This window comes from Cetorhinus maximus, chromosome 31 (genome assembly GCF_964194155.1).
Source record: "Cetorhinus maximus chromosome 31, sCetMax3.hap1.1, whole genome shotgun sequence".
Lineage (NCBI taxonomy): Eukaryota > Metazoa > Chordata > Chondrichthyes > Lamniformes > Cetorhinidae > Cetorhinus > Cetorhinus maximus.
In genome coordinates this window covers 6,540,686-6,562,570 of record NC_135909.1, presented here as the reverse complement: position 1 = coordinate 6,562,570, position 21,885 = coordinate 6,540,686, and the positions used below count along the sequence as shown (strand labels likewise).

At 50.0% G+C, this 21,885-nt stretch overlaps 1 protein-coding gene across 1 annotated transcript in view; it reads left to right on the top strand.

Moving 5' to 3' along the window:
- Positions 1 to 21,885, top strand: part of stx5a (syntaxin 5A) — a 38,583-nt gene that overhangs the window by 444 nt on the left and 16,254 nt on the right. Inside the window, exons 2-4 of the mRNA XM_078532945.1 lie at positions 18,182 to 18,407; positions 20,411 to 20,481; positions 21,238 to 21,293. Of these exons, the coding sequence (XP_078389071.1) occupies positions 18,201 to 18,407; positions 20,411 to 20,481; positions 21,238 to 21,293 (334 nt within the window). The 5' untranslated portion in view covers positions 18,182 to 18,200. The remainder of the gene's footprint in view (positions 1 to 18,181; positions 18,408 to 20,410; positions 20,482 to 21,237; positions 21,294 to 21,885) is intronic.

Sequence of the window (21,885 nt, the reverse complement as noted above, 5' to 3'; positions counted from 1 at the left end):
ACCCGCGTTTACATTGCCCCCAATCCCCCAAATTTTTAAGTTTATATCTGTTAAATCTGTTTATTTTTCACCTCCCCTTTCCTCCCCCTCCCCAGTGCTAAATTCTCCTAGACTCTTCATGTACAATGGAAATTTCCTATGTCAACCTGTCACACTGGTCATACCTTCCCCCTCCCATGGGGTGGGGGGGCGCTGCAGACAACTCTGCTGTCAGGGGGTGGGGTTGGTGGCGCACCAGTGTTTCGTCTGGTGCCCCTCAGCTCCCTCGGGCATCCCAGGGCCCTCTTCTTTCGGAAGCACGTTCACAGTTCTGCAGGTAAATGTGGCGACTGGCCTGCGCACAGCAGGATCCCGCAATCAGGGATTGAAGCAAACAGCTGTTGGATCTGTTTTCAGCGACGTGGTTCACCCCCGCCACACAGCTGTTCTTCGAATGGCGGCTGTGGGAACCCTTTAATCCGCCCGAGTGCAGACAGAGCTGCGGTTTGACACCTTGGCCCGGGGAAATAAAATGTGCTCCCTCAGGTCACGACGCCGGAGGGCCAATGTGGGCTGGAGTTGGGGGTGGGGGGCTCGAACCCTGCTGCACTGTTGGAGGCACTGTCCTTCTGATGAGACTGACCCACTGAGATGGATGCAAAAGATGCTACGGTGCTCTCCCTCTCTCACAAAGAAAAGCGGGGGTGGGAGCTTCACAACCAAATGAACCACTTTGAAGAGCAGCTAATTTGTGCACAGGAAGATCTCACACGCGCGCGCGATTGAGATAAAGGACCTTCATAGCCAGAGGATTCGAGTACAGGAACAGGGATGTCTTGCTGCAATTGTACAAGGCCTTGGTGAGACCACCCCTGGAATATTGTGTGCAATTTTGGTCTCCTTATCTGAGGAAGGATGTACTTGCTATAGAGGGAGTACAGCGAAGGTTTACCCGACTGATTCCTGGGATGGCGGGACTGACATTTGAGGAGAGTTTGAGTCGATTAGGATTATATTCGCTGGAGTTCAGAAGAATGAGGGGGGATCTCATAGAAACCTATAAAATTCTAACAGGACTAGACAGGGTAGATGCAGGAAGGATGTTCCCGATTGGCGGGGGAGTCCAGAACCAGGGGTCACAGTCTGAGGATATGGGGCAGACCATTTAGGACTGAGATGTGGAGAAATTTCTTCCCCCAGAGAGTGGTGAGCCTGTGGAATTCGCTACCACAGAAAGTGTTTGAGACCAAAACATTGTATGTTTTGAAGAAGGAGTTAGATATAGCTCTTGGGGCGAAAGGGATCAAAGGGTATGGGGAGAAAGCGGGAGCAGGCTATTGAGTTGGATGATCAGCCATGATCATAATGAATGGCGGAGCAGGCTCGAAGGGCCGAATGGCCTACTCCTGCTCCTAGTTTCTATGACCAAACAGCCCCGCTTCAGTGGTGCCGTTTCGACATCTGAAACGGATGATGTGGTCGTGTAACAAAAACAGAATTACCTGGAAAAACTCAGCAGGTCTGGCAGCATCGGTGGAGAAGAAATCAGTTAACGTTTCGAGTCTTCATGACCCTTCGGCAGAACTGAGTATATAGTTAACTGATGTGGTCGTGTTGCTGTGTGTGGGAGCTTGTGCGCAAAGTGGCTTCCGGGTTTCCTAGGTTACCACAGTACCAGCACTTCAAAAGTTTGTTGTTCGTTCTGAAATGCTTTGGGACATTGTGAGATTGCGAAACAAACGCCAGTGGAATGTAAGACTTTTCTTTCGCTTTGGAAAGGCTTGGCTCTGTAACCATGCAGTTGTTTGCATCATAGTTCCACAGAATTTGCCAATCTTTCCATTTGAGTGAACTCTGTGCTGCATTTTTCCCTGAGATTTGCGTCATAATGCTAGACCAGTTCAGGGGAAAGTAGGTACTCGTTTTTTTTTTCTCCCTGAGAAGGCGATCTTTAAACTGAGGCTTGATTTTACTGTTAGCAACCGCGTTGGCTTTGCTCAGTTGGTGGCGCCTCTGGGTCAGGAGGTTGTGGGTTTGAGCCCTCCTTCAGGGCAAGGGCTCCGAATCCAGACTGACGTTCGTACCGAGGTTCCACAGCGCTGTCTCGAGGTGCTGCCATTTTCAGATGAGGCGTTAAACCCAGCGCCCCCTCTTCAGGTTGGCTGTGAGCAACCTCCTGGCACTGTTGAAAGAGCAGGAGGAGGTGGCCGATGTTCGTTCCCCCCACTCCCCCCTCCCCGCAGGGGCATCACTGAAGCAGATTGGCTTTTACTCCCTTATCTCATTTCTGAGAGTGGGCCCTTCCCCTGCACCAATCAGTCCCTCTGCAAAGTGGTTCATTCGGTTGCAAAGCACCCTGGTCACCCAGAGGGTGTGAAAATATATAAATGTAAATGCAAGTCCGTTCCCCTCGTCGAGCAGGCGTTTTCGTAGGATGTTGCAACGCAGCAGGAGAGTGTTCAGCCCATCGTGAGCGTGCCCAGGCGATGGAATTTTCCTTGGATCAAATAGCCTGAGGTGTGTTAGAAAGGTTTCTGCTTCATGGATACCGAAATGGATTTCTGCCTTTTGTTCATCAGCATGCGAGCGGACGAAACACAGGGCGTGCCAAGTCTGCCAAATTCCAGCTTACTTCAGCCCAGGTCCTTTACACTCGGACTCCTGCCGGACTCGGGAGCTGGTAGTAGCCATAGCTCTGTGTGAGATTGCAGGCGTCCTGAAGTGAATTGACCCAGGCCAGTTGTTCACTGGGTGAAGAGTTCAAACTTGCGGCAGTTAGATTGGCGTCTGCACGGACGGGACACTGGGGAATACTTGAAAGCAGACGAGTGGAGATGATTTGCAAAGAGGTTGGGCTTGTCAGGCCCTTTACAATGAAGCCCGATGGCAGGGGTATTGGGGGATTCTGGGGCAGCATGTTCCTTCCGCGCAGACAATTTCAGTTGCTCTGAACTGTACTCGCACAGAACACTCCAAAGGTGCTGCTACACCCAACAATTGGGCTTTGATGACTGTTCTTTCATCTTAGGATCAGAACACTGAGAAGGAGGAATCTATGTAAAATATATACAATTCTTGCCCGTAGACCCTATTCCCTGTTCCGATTTTTGGTTGAACTTTTGGTGCCAGGATATGGGTAAGCTGCTACCTCCAATATTTCAGATTCATTCGTGCTACGTCAGCTGTCACAGGAACATGGGACAGACCTGGCGGAACAAGTTCGAGGGGCTGAATGGCCTCCTCCTGCTTCTCTGAACCTCTTTCTCTGTTCATTTAGATCATAGCTGTATATTAACTCCCATCTACTCGCCTTGGCTCCCTTAATACCCGCAATCTCAGATTGGAGGGGGGTGGGGGAAAGAGAGTTCCGGATTTCCACTCCCCTTTTGTGTGAAGCTTCCTGACCTCATCCCTGAACTGAACAACCTGGCTCTAATTTTCAACTGCTGCCCCTCGTTCTCGATTCCACCACCCCGCCACCCCCAGCTCCACCAAAGGAAATAGTTTGTTTCTGCCTCCCCTATCAAATTAAACCTCAATTACACTCTTTTCCTCCCCCCCCCCCCCCCATTTAATTTTCACATACATGGGAGTAGAAGTGTGGAGCTCTCTCCCACAAAAAAACAGTAGGTGCTAGCTCAATTAATCATTTTAAATCTGAGTGGAACATATTTTTTTGCTGTCCAAGGGTATTAAGGATTACAGAGCAAAGACGGGTGGGTGGAATTAACATGCGTATCAGCCATGAACTGATTGAATGGCAGAATGGGTTTGAGGGGCTGAATGGCCTCCTCCTGTGTTCCAATGCTCAAAGGGGTACAAGCCATGAACAGTATGTGGGAGTTTCTGTCATTTTTCCCTGTGTAGAAATAAGTCCTGTGTTCAATAGCTATCCAAGGGCATGGCTGCAGAAAGTGGACTACTTTTATTAAAGGTTTTCCTGTTTTTATTCATTCTGGGGGTTATGAGTATTGCTGGTTTTATTACCCATACCTAATTGCCCTAAAAAATTCTGGTGAGCTGCTGCAGTAGGAACACCCACAGTGCTGTGAGGGAGGGAGTTCCAGGATTTTGACCCAGCGACAGTGAAGGAGTGGCCAATATATTTCCAAGTCAGGATGGTGAGTGGCTTGGACAGGAACTTGCAGGTGGTGGTGTTCCCATGCATCTGCTGCCCCTGTATTTTTAAATGGTAACGGTCGTGGGTTTGGAAGGTGCTGTCGAAGGAGCCTTGGTGAGTTGCTGCAGTGCATCTTGTAGATGGTACACACACTGCTGCTACTGTGTGTCGGTGGTGGAGGGAGTGAATGTTTGTGGATGGGGTGCCAATCAAGTGGGGCTGCTTTGTCCTGGATGGTGTCAAGCTTCTTGAGTGTTGTGGGAGCCGCACTCATCCAGACAAGTGGCGATGCACTCCTGACCTCACACTCCTGACTTGTGCCTTGTAGGTGGTGGACAGGCTTTGGGGAGTCAGGGGGTGAGTTACTCACCGCAGAATTCCCAGCCTCTGACCTGCTCTTGTAGCCACAGTATTTATATGGCTGGCCCAGTTCAGTTCCTGGTCAATGATAGCCCCCAGGAAATTGGTGGGTAATTCAGATAGGCTGGAACCACCTAATACGTATGTTAAAAATCAAAACAAATTTCCTCAGCGTGGTGCTACTATGTGTTAATAGTAATGCCGCATAACCTGCAAAGTTTGAATTTAGTGCGCCTAACCTTAGTGTGACACAACATGGAAGGGATCCCAGAGTCATGTGAAATCTGATTGTAATGAACCACTGAACCCTGGTAACTGCAGGTCATTGACAAGATAAACTGAACAGGGACAATATGGAGGGGGGTTGAAAAACTGCACAGAAGTTGCATTTTCTGGCAAAGACGTGTGTGTCGTGTCATTCAGAAACAGGAACTTAAAAAGTGAAACCAAAACACTTTTGCAAAGCTAGATCCAAATAGCCAACCACGTTATCTTATCCGTAAATTATCTCATCATCATTTAGTGGATGTGATGTTGGCACTGGGTTATTTAGTCAGGGTTAGTTCCGGTGGTCACTGTGAATGTCTCCAGTGCCTGACTCTCCATTTCTTCCAATGTGAGGGTGTGTGTGTTGATCATCAGGAATACGGCTGGCTGCAACACAGGATTTGAGTCAGAAGCGGTACAAAAGGATGATATTGTAGCTCCTATCTCATCAGGCTCTGTTCATCCGCCCACCCCCTGCATTCATCCTCTCCTTCTCACACCTCCCCCACCCCCAATTATGCCCCTCCTTCCCCCCCCCCCCCCCCCCCAGGGCTCTCGCGCTCTCCCTTTAAAACCAACCTCTCTGACCAAACGCTTGGTTCCTTGTCCTGATAATCCCTTATGTGGCTCGGTGTCAGATGCTGTTTCATTACGCCCCTGTGCTCTTCATGAGGACATGTTATTGCGTTAAAGGTGCTGTGTAAATTCAAGCTGTTGTTGCTGTTCATTCCTAACGTTCGGGACTGGAACCCAACCCAGAGAGGGAAATCGGTCCTGTAACTGTCCGAGCTGTAGTGGAGTGTCCCAATGATAGTGTTAGTTGTGCACAAGCTCTTTATCATTGTGTTGACTGACTACCCAGTTTGTACCCGCAATGCCAGCTATTTACTTGGGCAAGGGGTTGAATCTAACCCCATCACAAGGTTGATTAAAGAGCTAGTTGTGCTCGGAAAGTGTATGCAGTTTTGCAGAATACCAAATGTTGATGGATTGTGCAGTGTGCTCAGTGGGTTTTTGTCGCTGGCTTGTGTGCATTTTGCCTCCTCTTTTGACGTTGGATAATTTTCTTTCAAGTTAATTTTTCTCTTTGACCCTGCTGATGTGTATTCCAGCTGCTTTCTGATATGAATGCCCCTTCAGTTTAGAGAGAAAAACCCTGCAATTTTTTTTTGCACCCTCGAGACGTCCCAAAGCGTGTAGAACGCTTGTAGAAGGCAGTTTCCCGCTTGTTACATGAGCCAGTGAAGCCTTAAGACTGCGCTTTGAGGTGCTGTCGCCAGGGGAGGGATCAGGGGAATCTGATTTCGTGAAACGCAGACGGAGAGAGTAGGTTCGGGGCACAAAGGAACTTTCGAAACCGTTCTGATGAAGGGTCATACGGACTCGAAACGTCAACTGTATTCCTCTCCGCAGATGCTGTCAGACCTGCTGAGTTTTTCCAGGTGTTTTTGTTTCGAAACAGAGTTCTCTGTTTCGGTGGGAGACCTGAGCCAATCATAATTCCTGGCCGTGTTGAGTTCAAAGTGTATGTTCCTTTGTATAGCAATAAAACCATCCAAGGGCAGATTGCCAGGCTTGTGGGTGTGACGCATTCTGTGTCCCAGCACTTTGGTGTGTCAGCTGGGCTCAGATTGTAGCACACTCCTTCAGTTCCAGCTCCACTTGGGCTGCAAGGCCTGGACCATGAGGACACCACACAGCCAGATGTGCCATCTTTCGGATGAGACTTCAGGGTAATTCAGGAACCCTTGAATGACTGGGTAGTCCGATTCCCTTAGTTTTAAAGCAAGGAGTACTCTGTGCCTCTATAAACAGATGCATTGCTGTGGTTGAATCATGCTGTGCACAGAATTGGCTGCTGCATTTGCCCACACGGCGAAAGTAACTGGCTGCAATGGCCACGAGAGATTGCCGGCAGCTCAGTGGTTAACCACATACCAATGATGTGGAACTTACCGAGCCAGGAAGTTCACATCCTGTTCTGTGCTGAATTAGTGAACTGTGAGCAGGTACACACAGCCTGTGTTGCTAGGTCACGAGGGGGGGACCGATGCTTTTGGCTTCTCGCCACCTCCCCCAGGTTGTTCGTGTGTGGGAGGGGCACACGTGTGGTTGTACTGGTATTGATTTAAGACAGGATCACGGTCATTCTGCTGGGGTTGTCTGGATCGAGCCACTAGCCTGTGAACGGCAGAAATATCTGTCAATCTGTCGGAAGAATTTCCATAAAGTCTTTCACAACCTCAGAACATCCCAAAGCACCTTTGCAACCACATGGAATACTTTTGAAGTGTTGTCACTGTTGGAATGCCAGAAACGCGCCAACCAATTTGCACACAGCAAGTTCCCACCAACGGCAATTAAATGAATGGCCACAGAATCTGGTGATATCAGTTGAGGGATAAATATTGATGCCCAGGACAATAGGAGAACTCCCCTGCTCTTTTTCCAAAGTGGCCATGGGAATCTTTTACATCCACTCGAGAGGGTAGACGGGACCTCGGTTTAACAACTCTTCCAAAAGATGGCACCTCTGACGCTGCAGCACTTCCTCGGCACTGGCAGTAGATTATGGGCTCAAGTCTTTGGACTGGGACTCAAACCCACAACCAGACACCAGAGAGAATGTGTGATGTATCCAAGCTGGCACCTGTACCCCTGGAGGATAAAATAATTATGAGGTGGAAGTTCCCAAGCTGCTGACAGACTCGGTACTTGACAAACTTTACCAGGCGTTTAAAATGAAATGCGATTATTTTTCTCAAACTGGTGGTGGTGGTGGTGGGTGGGGGGGGTGGGGGAGTGCTGCAGTGTCAACAAATGTACTTCCTCAATAGTTTCTGCTTGTCTGATACTGTGTAAATAGGGAGCTGAGTCAGATTTTAGCCCCAGTTCGGATTTGATGACTTCACAGAATCTCACAGTGCAGAAGTGGCCCTTCGGCCCATCGAGTCTTGCGTCAAGCTGTTTAACGTCTTGGGGGTGCACAGCGCCCGTGGTGCTTTTGAGCCTTCAAGGCAAAAAGTTTTCAAGGGAATAGAAAAAATGTCCGTTTCTCTCTGTTTCTGACTTGGGTGGTCACAGGAACCGCTGTGTGACATTGCTGGCATTTAGACTAGATAGGGAGGGGTGTAGGGGCTGGAGGAGGTTACAGAGATAGGGAGGGTTGTAGGGACTGGAGGAGGTTACAGAGATAGGGAGGGGTGTAGGGGCTGGAGGAGGTTACAGAGATAGGGAGGGGTGTAGGAGCTGGAGGAGGTTACAGAGATAGGGAGGGGTGATGGGGCTGGAGGATGTTACAGAGATAGGGAGGGGTGTAGGGGCTGGAGGAGGTTACAGAGATAGGGAGGGGTGTAGGGGCTGGAGGAGGTTACAGAGATAGGGAGGGGTGTAGGGGTGGAGGAGTTTACAAAGATAGGGAGGGTTGTAGGGGCTGGAGGAGGTTACAGAGATAGGGAGGGGTGTAGGGGCTGGAGGAGATTACAGAGATAGGGAGGGGTGTAGGGGCTGGAGGAGATTACAGAGATAGGGAGGGGTGTAGGGGCTGGAGGAGGTCACAGAGATAGGGAGGGGTGTAGGGGCTGGAGGAGATTACAGAGATAGGGAGGGGGGGCAAGACCTTGGAGCGATTTGAACACAATAGAGTTTTATATTTGAGGCCCTGCTTGACCAGGAACCAGTGTAGATCAGCGAGCACAGGCATGATGGGTAAATAGGACTTCATAGAATGGCTAGGGCACAAAAGGAGGTCATTTGGTCCCTCATGTCCATTTGTTGCAGCATCCCTGCTTTTGTACTCTATGTCCCTATTTATAAAGCCCAGGTACGCCTCATTAAGCATTTTCTCAACCTGCCCTGCCCTGCCCGCTTCATTGATTTGTGCATATATACCCCCGGGCCCCACTGCACCTGCTTTAGAGCTACACCCTTTATTTTTCTATTGCCTTTCCTCATTCTCGAACCACTTCACATTCCTCGGCATTCAATTTTATCTGCCGTGTGTGCACCCATTCCACCAGCCTGCCTGTCCTCTTGGTGCAGCCATTGTTTTGGGGGAGCTGAAATTTATAGCGGATTGGAGGCCACCTGGTGCACACTGAATTAAATTGCTTAGGATTTACAGCACAGAAATAGGACATTCGGCCCAACTAATCTATCCCGGTATTTATGTTCCATATCAATGTCCTCCCACCTTACTTCACTTCAGTGTCAGCATATCCTTCTATTCCTTCCTCTCTCGCCTGTTAATCCAGCTTCCCCTCGTAAATGTATCTCTGCTGTTCAGTCACCCGCTCCCTGTGGTAGCGACTTCCACGTTCTCCCCACTCTCTGGGTAAAGACGGTTCTCTTGGATTCCGCATTGGATTTATTACGGCCCATCTTTTATATTGATGGCCCTGAGTTTTAGTGTCCCTCCCACTCCACCCGCCCCCCCCTCCAACCCTGAATTCCAGACATCATCTCTATATATCTGCATTCTCAAACCCCTTTCCGATCTTATTGTCCAACCTGATTAATATTTCCTGATGGGTCTAACCTTTCCATTCCAGTGTCAACCTGGTCATTTTTATTGTTCCCCTTCTCCAGTGCCTATACATCCTTTTTGTAACATGGAGGTGAGAACTGTTGACAGTGATTCCCAAGTGTGATCTAACCAAGGTTCGATACAGATTTAACATAAGGTTTCTGCTTTTTGGTTCTATCCCGTCTAGAAATAAACCCTTGTGCTTGGATTGCATTTTTAAAGCTTTGTATGTCATTACAAAACATTTCTAAATGGCCATCACAAAAGGGGCAGTCATATTCAACTTTTATAGGTGGATCATGAGGTGCTTCAATACAATCAATGAATATTACAGTCATTTCAATATGGTCATTACAGACAATCAGTGCAATGGTATTGGAGTTATCGACATACATCATGTTGCACTCTGAAGTGCTTCAATACGATTATGGTACATTTAGTATTCACTACATACAATCTTTGAGAGTCGTACAGCACGAGGGGTCTATACAATTCCCAGCCCCTCAGTGCTCTATGGCAGAAAGGTCTTAGACAGCGACCTTTCCCCATTGCGCTTTTGCGGCGGCTGCCCCAAGCTTTAGTGCGTCTCTCAGCACGTAGCCCTGGAACTTGGAATGTGCCAGCCTGCAACACTCGGTCGGGGACAACTCATTGCACTGGAAGACCATCAAGTTCTGGGCAGACCAAAGAGCATTTTTCACCAAGTTGATGATCCTCCAGCTGCAGTTGATGTTTGCCTCTGTGTGTGTCCCTGGGAACAGCCCATAGAGCACAGAGTCCTGTGTCACAGAACTGCTCGGGATGAACCTCGACAGAAACCACTGCATCTCTCTCCAGACCTTCTTTGCAAAGGCACATTCCACAAGGAGGTGAACAATGGACTCTTCCCCATCACAGCCACCTCGAGGGCAACGTGCGGAGGGGGTGAGACTCCTGGTGTGTAGGAAGGATCTGACGGGGAGGGCCTTTCTCACCATCAGCCAAGCTGCATCTTGGTGCTTGTTGGAAAGTTCTGGTGATGAGGCATTCTGCCAAATGACTGACAGTCTGCTCAGGGAACCATCCCACAGGATCCACCATCTCCTTTTCCCGCAGGGCCTCTACGATGTTACGTGCTGACCACTGCCTGATGGACTTGTGGTCAAAAGTGTTTCTCTGCATAAATTTTTCCATGAGGGACAGATGGTATGGCACGGTTCAACTACTTGAAACCACTTGGTGTTTGTGTACTGAGGGTCTATGCACAGCTTGATGCAGCCGCACACAAAGGTGGCCATCAGTATGAGGGCGATGTTGGGCACGTTTTTCCCCCCTCTATCTAGACATGATCCATTTTCAACCTCCGGATAAGGCGAAAGATGGCTTGGATGATCATCATGCAGGGGTGAGGAATGGGCCAGACCTGTGCCGTGTACAGTAACACCGAGAGAGCCTCATACCTGATGACCAGGTTCTTACCCGCAATGGAGAGGGAGCGTCACTCTCACATGCCCAGCTTTCTTTCCACCAGAGACACTCGCTCCCTCCAGTTCCTAACGCATGGCCCAGTCCCTCTGAACCATATCCCCAGCACCTTCAGGCTGTCTGGCCTGACGGTGAAGGGGACGAAGGATCGGTCAGCTCTATTCCCAAAGAACATGGCCTCGCTCTTGCCACGATTTACCTTGGCTCCCGAGGCCAGTTCGAACTGGTCGGAGATGCTGATCAGTCTGCGCACTGACAGCGGATCCGAGCAGAAGACGGTGACATTGCCCATGTACAGGTAGGCTTTGACCTGAGTACCTCTACTGCCTGGGATCGTCACTCCTCTTATGACCGGATCCTTCCTGATGGACTCAGCAAAGGGTCCTATGCAATACACAAACAGGACGGGGGAGAGAGGGCAGCCCTGCCTGATTTCAGATTTAATTGGAAAGCTTTGATTCCCACCCATTGATTGAAACTGCGCTACTGATGTTAGTGTAGAGCAGTTGGATCCAGTTGCGTATTCCCTCCCCAAACCCCATTTTGGAGAGCACAGCCACCATGTAGGTGTGCGATGTTCTGTCAAAGGCCTTCTCCTGATCCAGGCTGATGAGGCAGGTGTCCACACCCCTGTCCTGCACAAAGACAATTGTATCCCTGAGTAGCGCGAGGCTATCAGAGATCTTCCTGTCGGGCACAGCGCAGGTCTGGTCAGGGTGGATCACCAACTCCAGAGCCGGCTTGACCTGATTGGTGATGACTTTGGACAGAATCTTATAGTCCACATTCAACAGTGACATGGGCCACTAATTTCTAATTTCCTCCCTTTTCCCCCTTCTGCTTGCAGATAAGGGTGATAATGCCTTTCCTTATGGATTCTGACATGCTGCCGGCCAGAAACATACTCTCCATAGGACCATAATTAGACCATAAGACATAGGAGCAGAAATTAGGCCATTCGGCCCATCGAGTCTGCTCCGCCATTCAATCATGGCTGATAAGTTTCTCAACCCCATTCTCCCCGTAACCTTTGATCCCCTTACCTTATCTGTCTCGGTCTTAAATACACTCAATGAACCTCGTACACTTCTAGCAGGTCTGAGCCAATCCAGTCCCACAGAGCCGAATACAACTCAGACAGTAAGCTGTCACTTCCGGGAGTCTTACTCTTCTCGAAGGACTCAAGGGCCTTAGTCAATTCGTCGGGAGTTAGCGGTTTGTCCAGACTCTCCCGTGTACTGTCGTCTTAGATCTCCGTGATAGAGGACAGGAAGGACTGGGAGGCCATGCTGTCTGTGGGCAAAAGGATTTGCTGATCCTCAAAATGTCAGACTGCGATGACTTTACTGAGCCATCATCTTCCTTCAGGCTGCTGATCACAGAGCTCTCTCTATGTACCTTTTGGAAGAAGAAACGTGAGCACGTCTCATCCTGCTCCACGGAGTGTACTCTGGACTGGAAGATTATCTTTGAGGCCTCAGAGGCAGAGAGCGAGGCTTGCTGGCTCTTCACCTCTTAAATGTTCCAATAAGATCACCTCTCATTCTTCTAAACTCCAATGGACACAAGCCTAGCCTGTCCAACCTTTCCTCATAAAATAACCCCCACATCTCAGCAATCAGTTAAGTAAACCTTCTCTAAAGTGCTTCTAATGCAGTTATATCCTTTCTTAAATCAGGAGACCAAAACTGCACGCAGTACTCCAGATGTGGTCTCACCAAGGTCCTGTACAACTGTAGCAAAACATCCCTACTTTTGGATTCCATTCTCCTTGCAATAAACAACGACATTCCACTTGGCTTCCTAATCACTTACTGTACCTGCGTACTAACTTTTTGCAATTCATGTACTAGGACACCCAGATCCCTCTGAACCTCAGAGCTCTGAATCTCTCCCTAAATAAGTGGGATTACCCTGTGGAACAATCTGCCCAGCTCATTCACCCCTCCACTTCTCTCTGCACTTCTGCCTCTCTCAGCCGAACCTTTTGGCTGACCACCTCTCCCAGCATCTCTTTTTTTTTAAGCATTTGTTCTCCCCCGCCCTCTCCCGTAAAGCACCTTGTAAGATCTCCTGCATAAATTCAATCTCAATTCTGCTTTGTGGAACGCCTCCGTTCAGTCTGCATGCATGCCCCTGAGCCTCATGGCTTGTCGTTTTAATTCTCCATCACGTTCCCACCCTGACACTTCTGTCCTTGGCCTGTTGCACTGTTGCGTTGAAGCTCAACCTAAGTGTGAAGAACAGCACCTCACCTTCTGATTTAGTGCTTTGCAGCCTTCCGGGCTCAACAGTTTCAGACTGATAACTCTGCACCCCAGCCCCCAACTTTTTGTTCCCTTTCTTTGTATGTTAGTTTTTCTCCTATATTTTGCTTTCAGGCAGTAACACACCTGCTCTAGGCACATCTTTTGTTTCTTTACTTGCCCCATCACCATTCTCTTTGGCCCTGGAAGGCTAACTTTTCTGTCACCCAATCTCCCCTGTCTTCCATCCTATCACGAACCTTCCTTTTGTCCTTGTCCCACCCACCCTTGCTCAAAACCTATTACATCTCGAGCTTTTCCTAGTTCTGATGAAAGGTCATCGACCTGAAATGTTAACACTCTTTCTCTCCGCAGATGCTGCTTGACCTGCTGAGTATTTCCAGCATTTTCTGTTTTTAATTGCATAAATTCAAGTTGTATTGTGGCCAGAGGGAGCTAACAGAGGTGGGGCAAGGAGCCACACCAGATGTAGACTGGTCAGTAAGGCTTTTGAGTGTTGCTGACAAGTGAAGAGATCTGGATTCCGCACTAAAACTTTACCTGGGTGAGGTATCCTAGTGAAGGGGTGCACACACATGAGACAAGAGACGGGAAGCCTTGGTTAATATACAGAGCCCCTTTCTCCTCAGATATCTGAACGGCCAAGTTTGCAATTTGGAGTCATGTCCTCTGCTTGCCATGAGCTTCAGCCCTTCTCTGTCTCTCCATCTGTCTTGTTTGATCTCTCTCACTCTCTCTTTTGTGTTCCTCTTAAGCCATAAAAGCTCCAGTCTGCCCATTCTTCCTTCCCAATCTGCTCATCGCACAAACCCCTACTGTATCTCTCAGGATCTCCAAACTGTTGAGACTGCTCGCCTCCCTCATTTGTCCCTCCGTCCTACACTCTAGACGTGTTTAGGCAACAAGCAAGGTGTCATCCAACCCCTACCTCTTGATTTGTGTTTTCCCCCTCTTTTTAACCTTGCTTAGAGGTCTCTCTTGTTTGTGTTATCCCTTCGGGGTGAATGGATCGCATTCCTGGGTTTATCTAGACTGCGGGTGGCCGTAATTCTGCTTTTGTATGTTGGGAGAAGCTTATAACGGGGTGTCTCATTTGGGCTGCCCGCTCGATAGCCTCCTGAGATGCCGAGTGGAGAAATGAGGTGCCTCCCTCAGCAGACCTTGGTGGGCAGGTTGGTGTAACGTGGGACTCGTGGCCAAAGATCGCACTCCTCTTCTACCTGGGGCAGGTGGCTGTGTCGTGCGGATGGGGCTGAGTGCTGTCCACTGCCTCCGAGCGAGGGTGAAGCCAGGCTCCTCGGCATGTTGAGTCAGCGACGAGGTGTTGGTTCTTTCACGCTCCGTGCATCCCACAATTCCGCCCGCTTGGACATTGGGTCGATAACCCGCTGCTCCAACATCAGCTGCTGTGTTCCCCCGGAATGGCCGACAGGGTTTCGAGCATTTTCCCAGTGGGCTTTTCATGCCTTTGTGAATTTGGCGGGGGTGGGGGGGTTGGGTTGGTGGTGGGTGTTGCTCGTGACTTCTTCCCGCTCACAGGAGTGCGATGGTATCAGGGCAAATTGGCGGGTAGGCAAATGCAGGACAGCACTGGGAGCCACTGAGAGTCCCTGACACCATCCTCATGGTGGCATTTAGCTGCCAGGCTGTGATCCTTTTGGCGGCTGTAGGACCATGAGGCAGAGAGGTATTCTCCGTCAAGAGTAGACACGGGCCACTGCTGTGGTCCAAAGCGTGTTGTAGTGATTCGGACGCTGTATCAGTAATCCAGAATTCGAGTTCAAATCCCATCATGGCTGGCATTAGGAATGATTGATTATGTCACCAGATTAGTAATCTAGAGACATGAGTTCCAGCCACGCACACTCTCTTGGAATTTGAACTCGATTAATCATCGTCGGTCATCGGTTAAATCTGGAAGATAAAGCTAGTCTCAGTGATGGTAACCATGAAACTGCTGGTTGCCATAAAAACCCGTCTGGTTCACTAATGCCCCCTTTTAAGGAAGGAAATCTGCCATCCTTTCTGGACTGGGCCTACATGTGACTCCAGACCCACACAGCAATGTGGCTGACTCTTAACTGCCCCTCTGAAATGGCCTGAGTGGTACCAAACCACTGCACAGAAGTCACCACATGAACTGCAGCAGCTCTACAGGGTGGTTCACCACCACCTTCTCGAGGGCAGTTAGGGATGGGACAAGACACATTGACCTCACCAGCGACGCCCACATCCCGTGAATGAGTAAATTTAAGTTTCCAAATGGAATTTGAAAAAATCTGGTAATTTGGGGTTGGCATCAAAACTGACCATGAAAATGGCCAGGTTGCCATTAACCCCTGCTCTCTCTCTCTCTCTCTCGTCAACTGCTTGTTATCCATTCTGTGACCTGCCCCTGACTCCACATGCCCTGACCTTAAGTCATGAATCGTTTTAGGATTTGAACACCTCAATCCGATCGGCCCCACAATCGCATGCTAGGATGAGTCATGAGCTTCGGCAGGGAGTGGAGCTTATTAGTGCCTCACAGATTGGGACTCACCCCGAACTCTGCTGCCTAGCTCCTATCCTGCACTAAGCCCCATTACCCTTACAAGCCTTGATCTGCCTGACTGGGAGCGTCTTTGCCGAAAACGGGCAGGAGCAGGGATCGTGACGTGTCTGTGAAGTGGAAAGCCCCGGTTTATAAAGGAAAGCTTCCCTCATTGCCAAAACTGAAAGCGGCAGGATGTAGTCGGACTGGTCCTGGGAGCTGGGGGCCAAATTCTTTCTTGTCGTCTGCTTTGGTCTCCCTGCTGCCAGAGGGCGGTTTCAGCACTTTAGGCTTGTCCAATTGGCTCTGGATAGTTCAGATTGGGGTCATTCCAAATCTCGGCCCAGCTTTCTGTTTTTGCGGGTGGAATATGAAACTGGCTGGCGTAATGGAAGGGGAGCTTGCATAGAATTTACAGCCCCTTTGCAGGCCATTCAGCCCGACCACTCCTTTCCAGAATGGGTGTGGCACTATGCCCAGTCTGTTTTCAACGTGGCTTAAGCAGAGACCTGAAGAGGATACTGATTTGAGGTGATGAGTGAAGGAACCAACAGCAACGTGAGGAAAGAAATATTTTTAAGCAGCAAGCGGTTAGGGTCTGGAAAGTACTGGCTGAGACTGTGGCTTTCAAAAGGGAACTGGATTAGCATCTGAAGAGAAATTTGCAGGGCTAAAGGGAAAGGGCAGGGAGTTGGGACTAGGTGAATTGTTCTTCTGCAGAGCTGGCACATCCATGAGGGGCCGAATGGCCCCCTTTCTGCGCCAGGGCTGTTCTGAGATTCTACACACCGTTTTTAGACCAGATGGTCTGGGCATGAAATGGTTTAATTCACTTGCATCGTCCTTGGAGAGCCCGATTCAGTTTGCCCGAACACGTTTCACTTCAGGCTCGCAATGCCGGTAGGAGAGAATAAACGCTTCCACTCCCGGGGGCCTGGCACGTTCTGGATCGACGTCTCAGATTTTTCTCTCTTCTGCCTTTTTTACTTCGGTGACTGTGCTGGTGTCCAGTTCTCATCAATGAGGGAAGCAAAAAATAGAGGAGTGAGGCCAGGGTGTCAACCCGTCTCTTATCTGTGGTGTCGGAGGACGTAAACATATAACTCGGCCCTGTCTGTGGAGAGGGACGACGAGGCAGTAATTTGTGGTTGAGCAAAGCCTTTAACAACCCCAGAACGTCCCAACCTATAGTCACTGTTGCAATGTAAGAAATGGGGCAACCAGTTTGCACGCAGCACGTTCCCACGAGCACCAGTGAGATAAGTGACCAGATAATCTGCTTTAGGTGTTGGTTGAAGGATAAATTTTGGCCCCAGGACACGGGGAGAGCCGCCTGCTCCTCTTCCAAATAGTGGCCGTGGGATCTCGTCTGCCCTCTCAAGGATGTCAGTTTCTCAGTTTAACATCTCTCTGAAATTCAGCACTGCAGCACTACCTTCTCTCCCCCACCCCCCCCCCCCGCCCCTGCCCAAGGACCATACTTGGATTATCAGGCTAAATTGTGGGCTCCAGTTACTGGAGTCGGACTCAAACCCACGACCTGGCTGAGGTTCAGAGGTAATGATATGGACTTGAGGCTGAGTCGGAGGTAGACCATGGTGTGGCCTGATGGCAGGGGTCAGCTGATGTGCTGGCCCGGGACGACACTGATGCGCACGCTCCGAGGAAGATGTGGAAAGGGCAGTGAGTCCTGTGCCATCCTTCGGAATCCTCTGACCTTCATATCGACAGGAGAGTGGAGTGGCAGAACAGGAAAATGGGTACAAGGCGACAAAAGTGAGATCCAGAGCAGCTGACCTTCTTGAAGGCGTGGGACAGCTTGAGAAGGCTGCTCTTAAAAATAGCATACGGGATCCTAGGCTTCACAAATAGAGGCATGGAGTGCAAAAACAGGCAAGTTATAGTAAACATTTATTAAACACTGGGTAGGCCCTAGGAAAAGAATTACAGGTTTACTGGGATGCAAGTTGACCCAGCACTTCCCGGAGCTTTGACCGGCAAACTGTAAAGCTTTCTCGGTCCGTGACTGATGGCTGTTCAGAGCGGAAAGTGTGTGGCTGCCCCATTGCTGCTGCTACATCTCTCTCAGTGTCGTTATGTACAGAAGAGCTGTCACCTGAGTGTTAGTGTCGGAAGGAAGAGCCTGACTGAAGCCTGCTCAATACAGGATGTTGTATAAATTTGCCTTTCCCGTTGTGTTCGATGTGCCCATCACCCCACCAGGTGCTCGCTTACCCACACTGGCTCCCAGTCCAACAGCACCTTGCTTTCAAAATTTTTGTCCTTGGTTTGAAATAATTCCGTAGCCTTGTCCATCTAGATCTCTGTACTCCTCCAATTCTGGCCTCTTGAGCATCCCCAATTTTAATCGCTCCACTGGGCAGCTGGGCCTTCTGGAATTTCCTCCCTAAACCTGCGCACCCCCACCCACCCGCCTCTCCCTCTCTCTTTCTCTCTTCCCTCTTTCTTTCTTTCTCTCTCCTCTCTCTCTTTCTTTCTTCCCCCCGTCCCCTCCCCCTCAATCCTCTAAGATACTCAAAGCTTTTAGTTTCCTTTTGTGTCCCTGATTATGCTCTAGGAAGCACTTTGGGAGGTTTCACCCCCTTTTAAAGATGCAAGTTGTTGTTGCTGTCAGATGCATGCTCACTCTCTCCTATTGTTTCCAGGCAGGGGTTATGAGCCTCGATGAATACGCGAAGACGCCACGGTCCCTCCAGTACTGAGCAGGGAGTCTACCTTGGGCCAACGCAGACGCAAGTCCTCACCTCCAAGTCTTTCCCTTCAGCCCCCGCCTCTTCTGGCCCAGCCCCCGCCTTCCTAGAAGACATCATGTCATGCCGCGATCGCACGCAGGAGTTCTTTGCTGCTTGCAAGTCGATGCAGAACAGACAGGTGAGTGCTCACAACCTGTTGTGGGCAGGGTTGGTGAGGGAGGGATGGATGGAGGAGGGAGGAAGTGTTTGGTGATGTTGCTAAGTGCCGTTCTGGCCATTGGACAGGCTTGATGGAGCAGCTGGCCTTATCGTGACTGTCAGTGATGTTGAAGCCTCAGCCATCACAATTACCAACATTAATGTACCTGTCAGCCCACTAATACAGGGTTTACAGTCGTCTAGTGATTATGTTACTGATCGAGAAACCCTCATACCTGGACTAATAATCCACAGCATGAGAGTTAACCATTGCTGGTTTAGAATTACTGCAAACCTTTGGGGTACATGTCCTCAGGCTTACCAAATATTAATCTGAGCAGTGAATGCTTGATAGACTACTCAACAGCAATGGCATCACTGCTTCATACCTGGCGATAACTGTCGTTATATAGAATGTGCAGCATCAAAACAGGCCATTCAGCCCATCAGGTACGTGCTGGTGTTTATACTCCACATGAGCCTCCTCCCACCCCCTCTTCATCTCACTCTACCAACCTATCCTTCTATTCCTTTCTCCCTCGTGTTTATCCAGCTTCCCCATGAATGTATCTATACTATTCACCTCAGCCACTCCCTGTGGTAGCGAGTTCCACATTCTCCCCACTCCCTGAGTAAAGATGTTTCCCCCGAATTCCTGATTAGTGACTTTCTTATATTGATGGCCCCAGTTCTGGTCTTGCGAGTGGAAACATCTTCGCTACATCTACCCTATCGACCCTCCTTCATGATCCTAAGGCCCTCAATCGGGTCACCCCTCAGTCATCTTTCCCGGTGGTGCACCAACCTAACCACAAACAAAGGCCGTCCTTTTCCCAGGTGCCTTCGCCCTAAGGCTCAGGACTGAAATGAGTAGATTTTCTCCATGGTTCGATAAGTCACTGGGACTCACCGCATAGCATCAGTTGCAAAATATTTTATCAGCTTCAGACTTTTGCGGCTGAATTTCTTGGCTTTGACCCCCCTTCTCCCAGAACATAGACACTTAGGTGTACACTCCCAGTGGAGAACAGGGAGTCTGTTGTACCGTCTGAGGCACTGGCCTTATACTGAGGCACAAAACGAAGGCACACTCAACATGGTCCTTAGGATCATGAAGGAGGGTCGATAGGGTGGATGTAGCGAAGATGTTTCCACTCACAAGACCAGAACTGGGGCCATCGATATAAGAAAGTCACTAATCAGGAATTCAGGGGAAACATCTTTACTCAGGGAGTGAACTCGCTACCACAGGGAGTGGTTGCGGTGAATGGTATAGATACATTCATAGGGAAGCTAAACTACTCACAAAAGTACTTCGGTGGCTATAAAGGATTTTTAAGCCTTTGAGGTCGTGAAAGGCGCTATATAACACGCAACCTGTTCAAGCATTTTGAGAATGATAAACGTAGCTGTCACGCAGACTCCATTTCTCCCTCCCCCATCTCCCCCCATCCCCCTCCCCATGCTGCACTGTTGGAGATGCAGTCTTTCAGGTGTTAAACAGAGGCCCTGACTGCCCTCAGGTGGGTGTAAAAGATCCCACGGTCACCATTGGCAGAAGATTTTGGGATTCTTGGCTGGGTCAAAATCCTGGAATTCCCTTCGTAACAGCACTGTGGGTGTACTGTGTGCGGTTCAAGAAGACAGCTCACCACCATCTCCTCAAGGGGCAGTTAGTTATGGGCAACAAATACTAGTCTAGCCAGCGAAGCCCACGTTCTCTAGAAGAATAATTTTTTTAAATTTATCCCTCGACCAACATCACAAAAACATATGTCCGCAATAGTGTATTGCTGTTTATGGGATCTTGCTGTGCACTGATTTGCTGTCACATTTCCTGCATTACTGCACTAACTGCTTTTCGCATAAGTACTTCGGTGGCTATAAAGGATTGTTTGAGCCTTTGAGGTCGTGAAAGACGCTATATAAATGCAAGTCTGTCTTTGTCCTTTAATTCTCCTGCGTCTGATGTTTCTCTTTTAGAATGGACTGCAGGTTAACAAGCCGCTCCTCAACGCCGTACGCCAGCGGAGCGAATTCACCGTCATGGCCAAGTGAGTGCTCGCACGCCGGTAACAAGCCAGGCCCGCGGGTGGTGTGCCGTAGCCCTGCAAGGAGCCCTGGATCGGGCTACCTGTATAAAGCCGATTCGCTGCCTCAGCTGGTGGCCTCCCGTTTGTGTTTCCCCCCCCCCCCACCCCCTTTCCCCACTCACCCCGTGAAGGTGCCAACCCTCCCTGCGCTGCAGCCACCTCGCTGGCGAGCCTAAAGGTCGAGTGTCGGTGGGCTAATTGAGCACAGGGTGGGGGGGGCATTACGACGCACCCGCAACCCCGTTCTTGCCCACGTAACTCCCACTTTCCAGCAAGGTGCCATGGGGAGCGAGAACTGTGGTTAATTCTCTCCACTCCCTAGCTCGGGTAGCATCCTAACTGCCTGCTTCGGTGGCTAAGACCTGCTCGCGCAACACAGCCTGGGCATCCAACCTGGTATCTTCTGATTGGCGCAGCTCATTGTCATGTTAGTCGTGGGGGTTGGGTGGGTGAAGGGGGACTTCACTAGACCAAGAACACTGGAAACAGGAGCAAGAATAGACCTATCAGCAGCAAACGTAGGAGAGAAGCAGCCTGTGATTGGAGGAACAGCTCCTTGTAGAGTATTTCACTTGAACTCAGTGAACTAAGCGCTGGTTTCGCGGGCCGGGTGCTGTCCCATGGGCTGTACGCTGGACGACCCTGGTTTATAGCGAATCGAATCGTGTACCTGCATCGAGTGGAAAGAATGTGACGCCCCTCTCCTTCTCGTTGCAGGCGGATCGGCAAAGATTTGAGTAACACGTTCTCCAAACTGGAAAAGCTGACCATACGTGAGTAGATGAATCATAGCGTGGCACGGAAAGGAGGCCGTTTGGCCCATCGAGTCAGGCTCGGCTGTATTTCGCCGCTAAGGGTCGCATCAAAGGAAATGGCCCGAGACCCGCTCCATCTTCCTCGACCAGGCAACCCAAGCCTGGCTAGGTTCCTTTGGGTCACAGGGGTGTAGTGGGCCTAGCGGCTCTGCTGCCCGATGAAAGGGAACTGAGTTTCCCGAGCCCGAAATCAAACCGGGGCCAGCTGCGCAATTGCGTTCAGTAAATCTGCTGGTGCGTGGAATAGCCGCAGGTAACCTGAGCACGGACTACAGGTGGGTTGCCGCAAAACGTCAATCAGTGCGTTAGGGACGGAGGCAATTCGACCCATAAACTCTGCGCCAGCTCTTTGAAAGAGCAATCCGGTTAGTCCCACTTGGAGGGCAGGTGTGGAGCCCGTACCAAGACGAGGGGTGAAAGTTGACTGCCGCGTCCACAGACTGGCCCGGGCCCTCACTCCGCATGTGCCCGCAATCACACCAGAGGCTGCGTCGCATTCCCTCAAGTGGAATCGCTTCCAGCTGCTCTGAGTCCCAGTCACTCCTCTTGC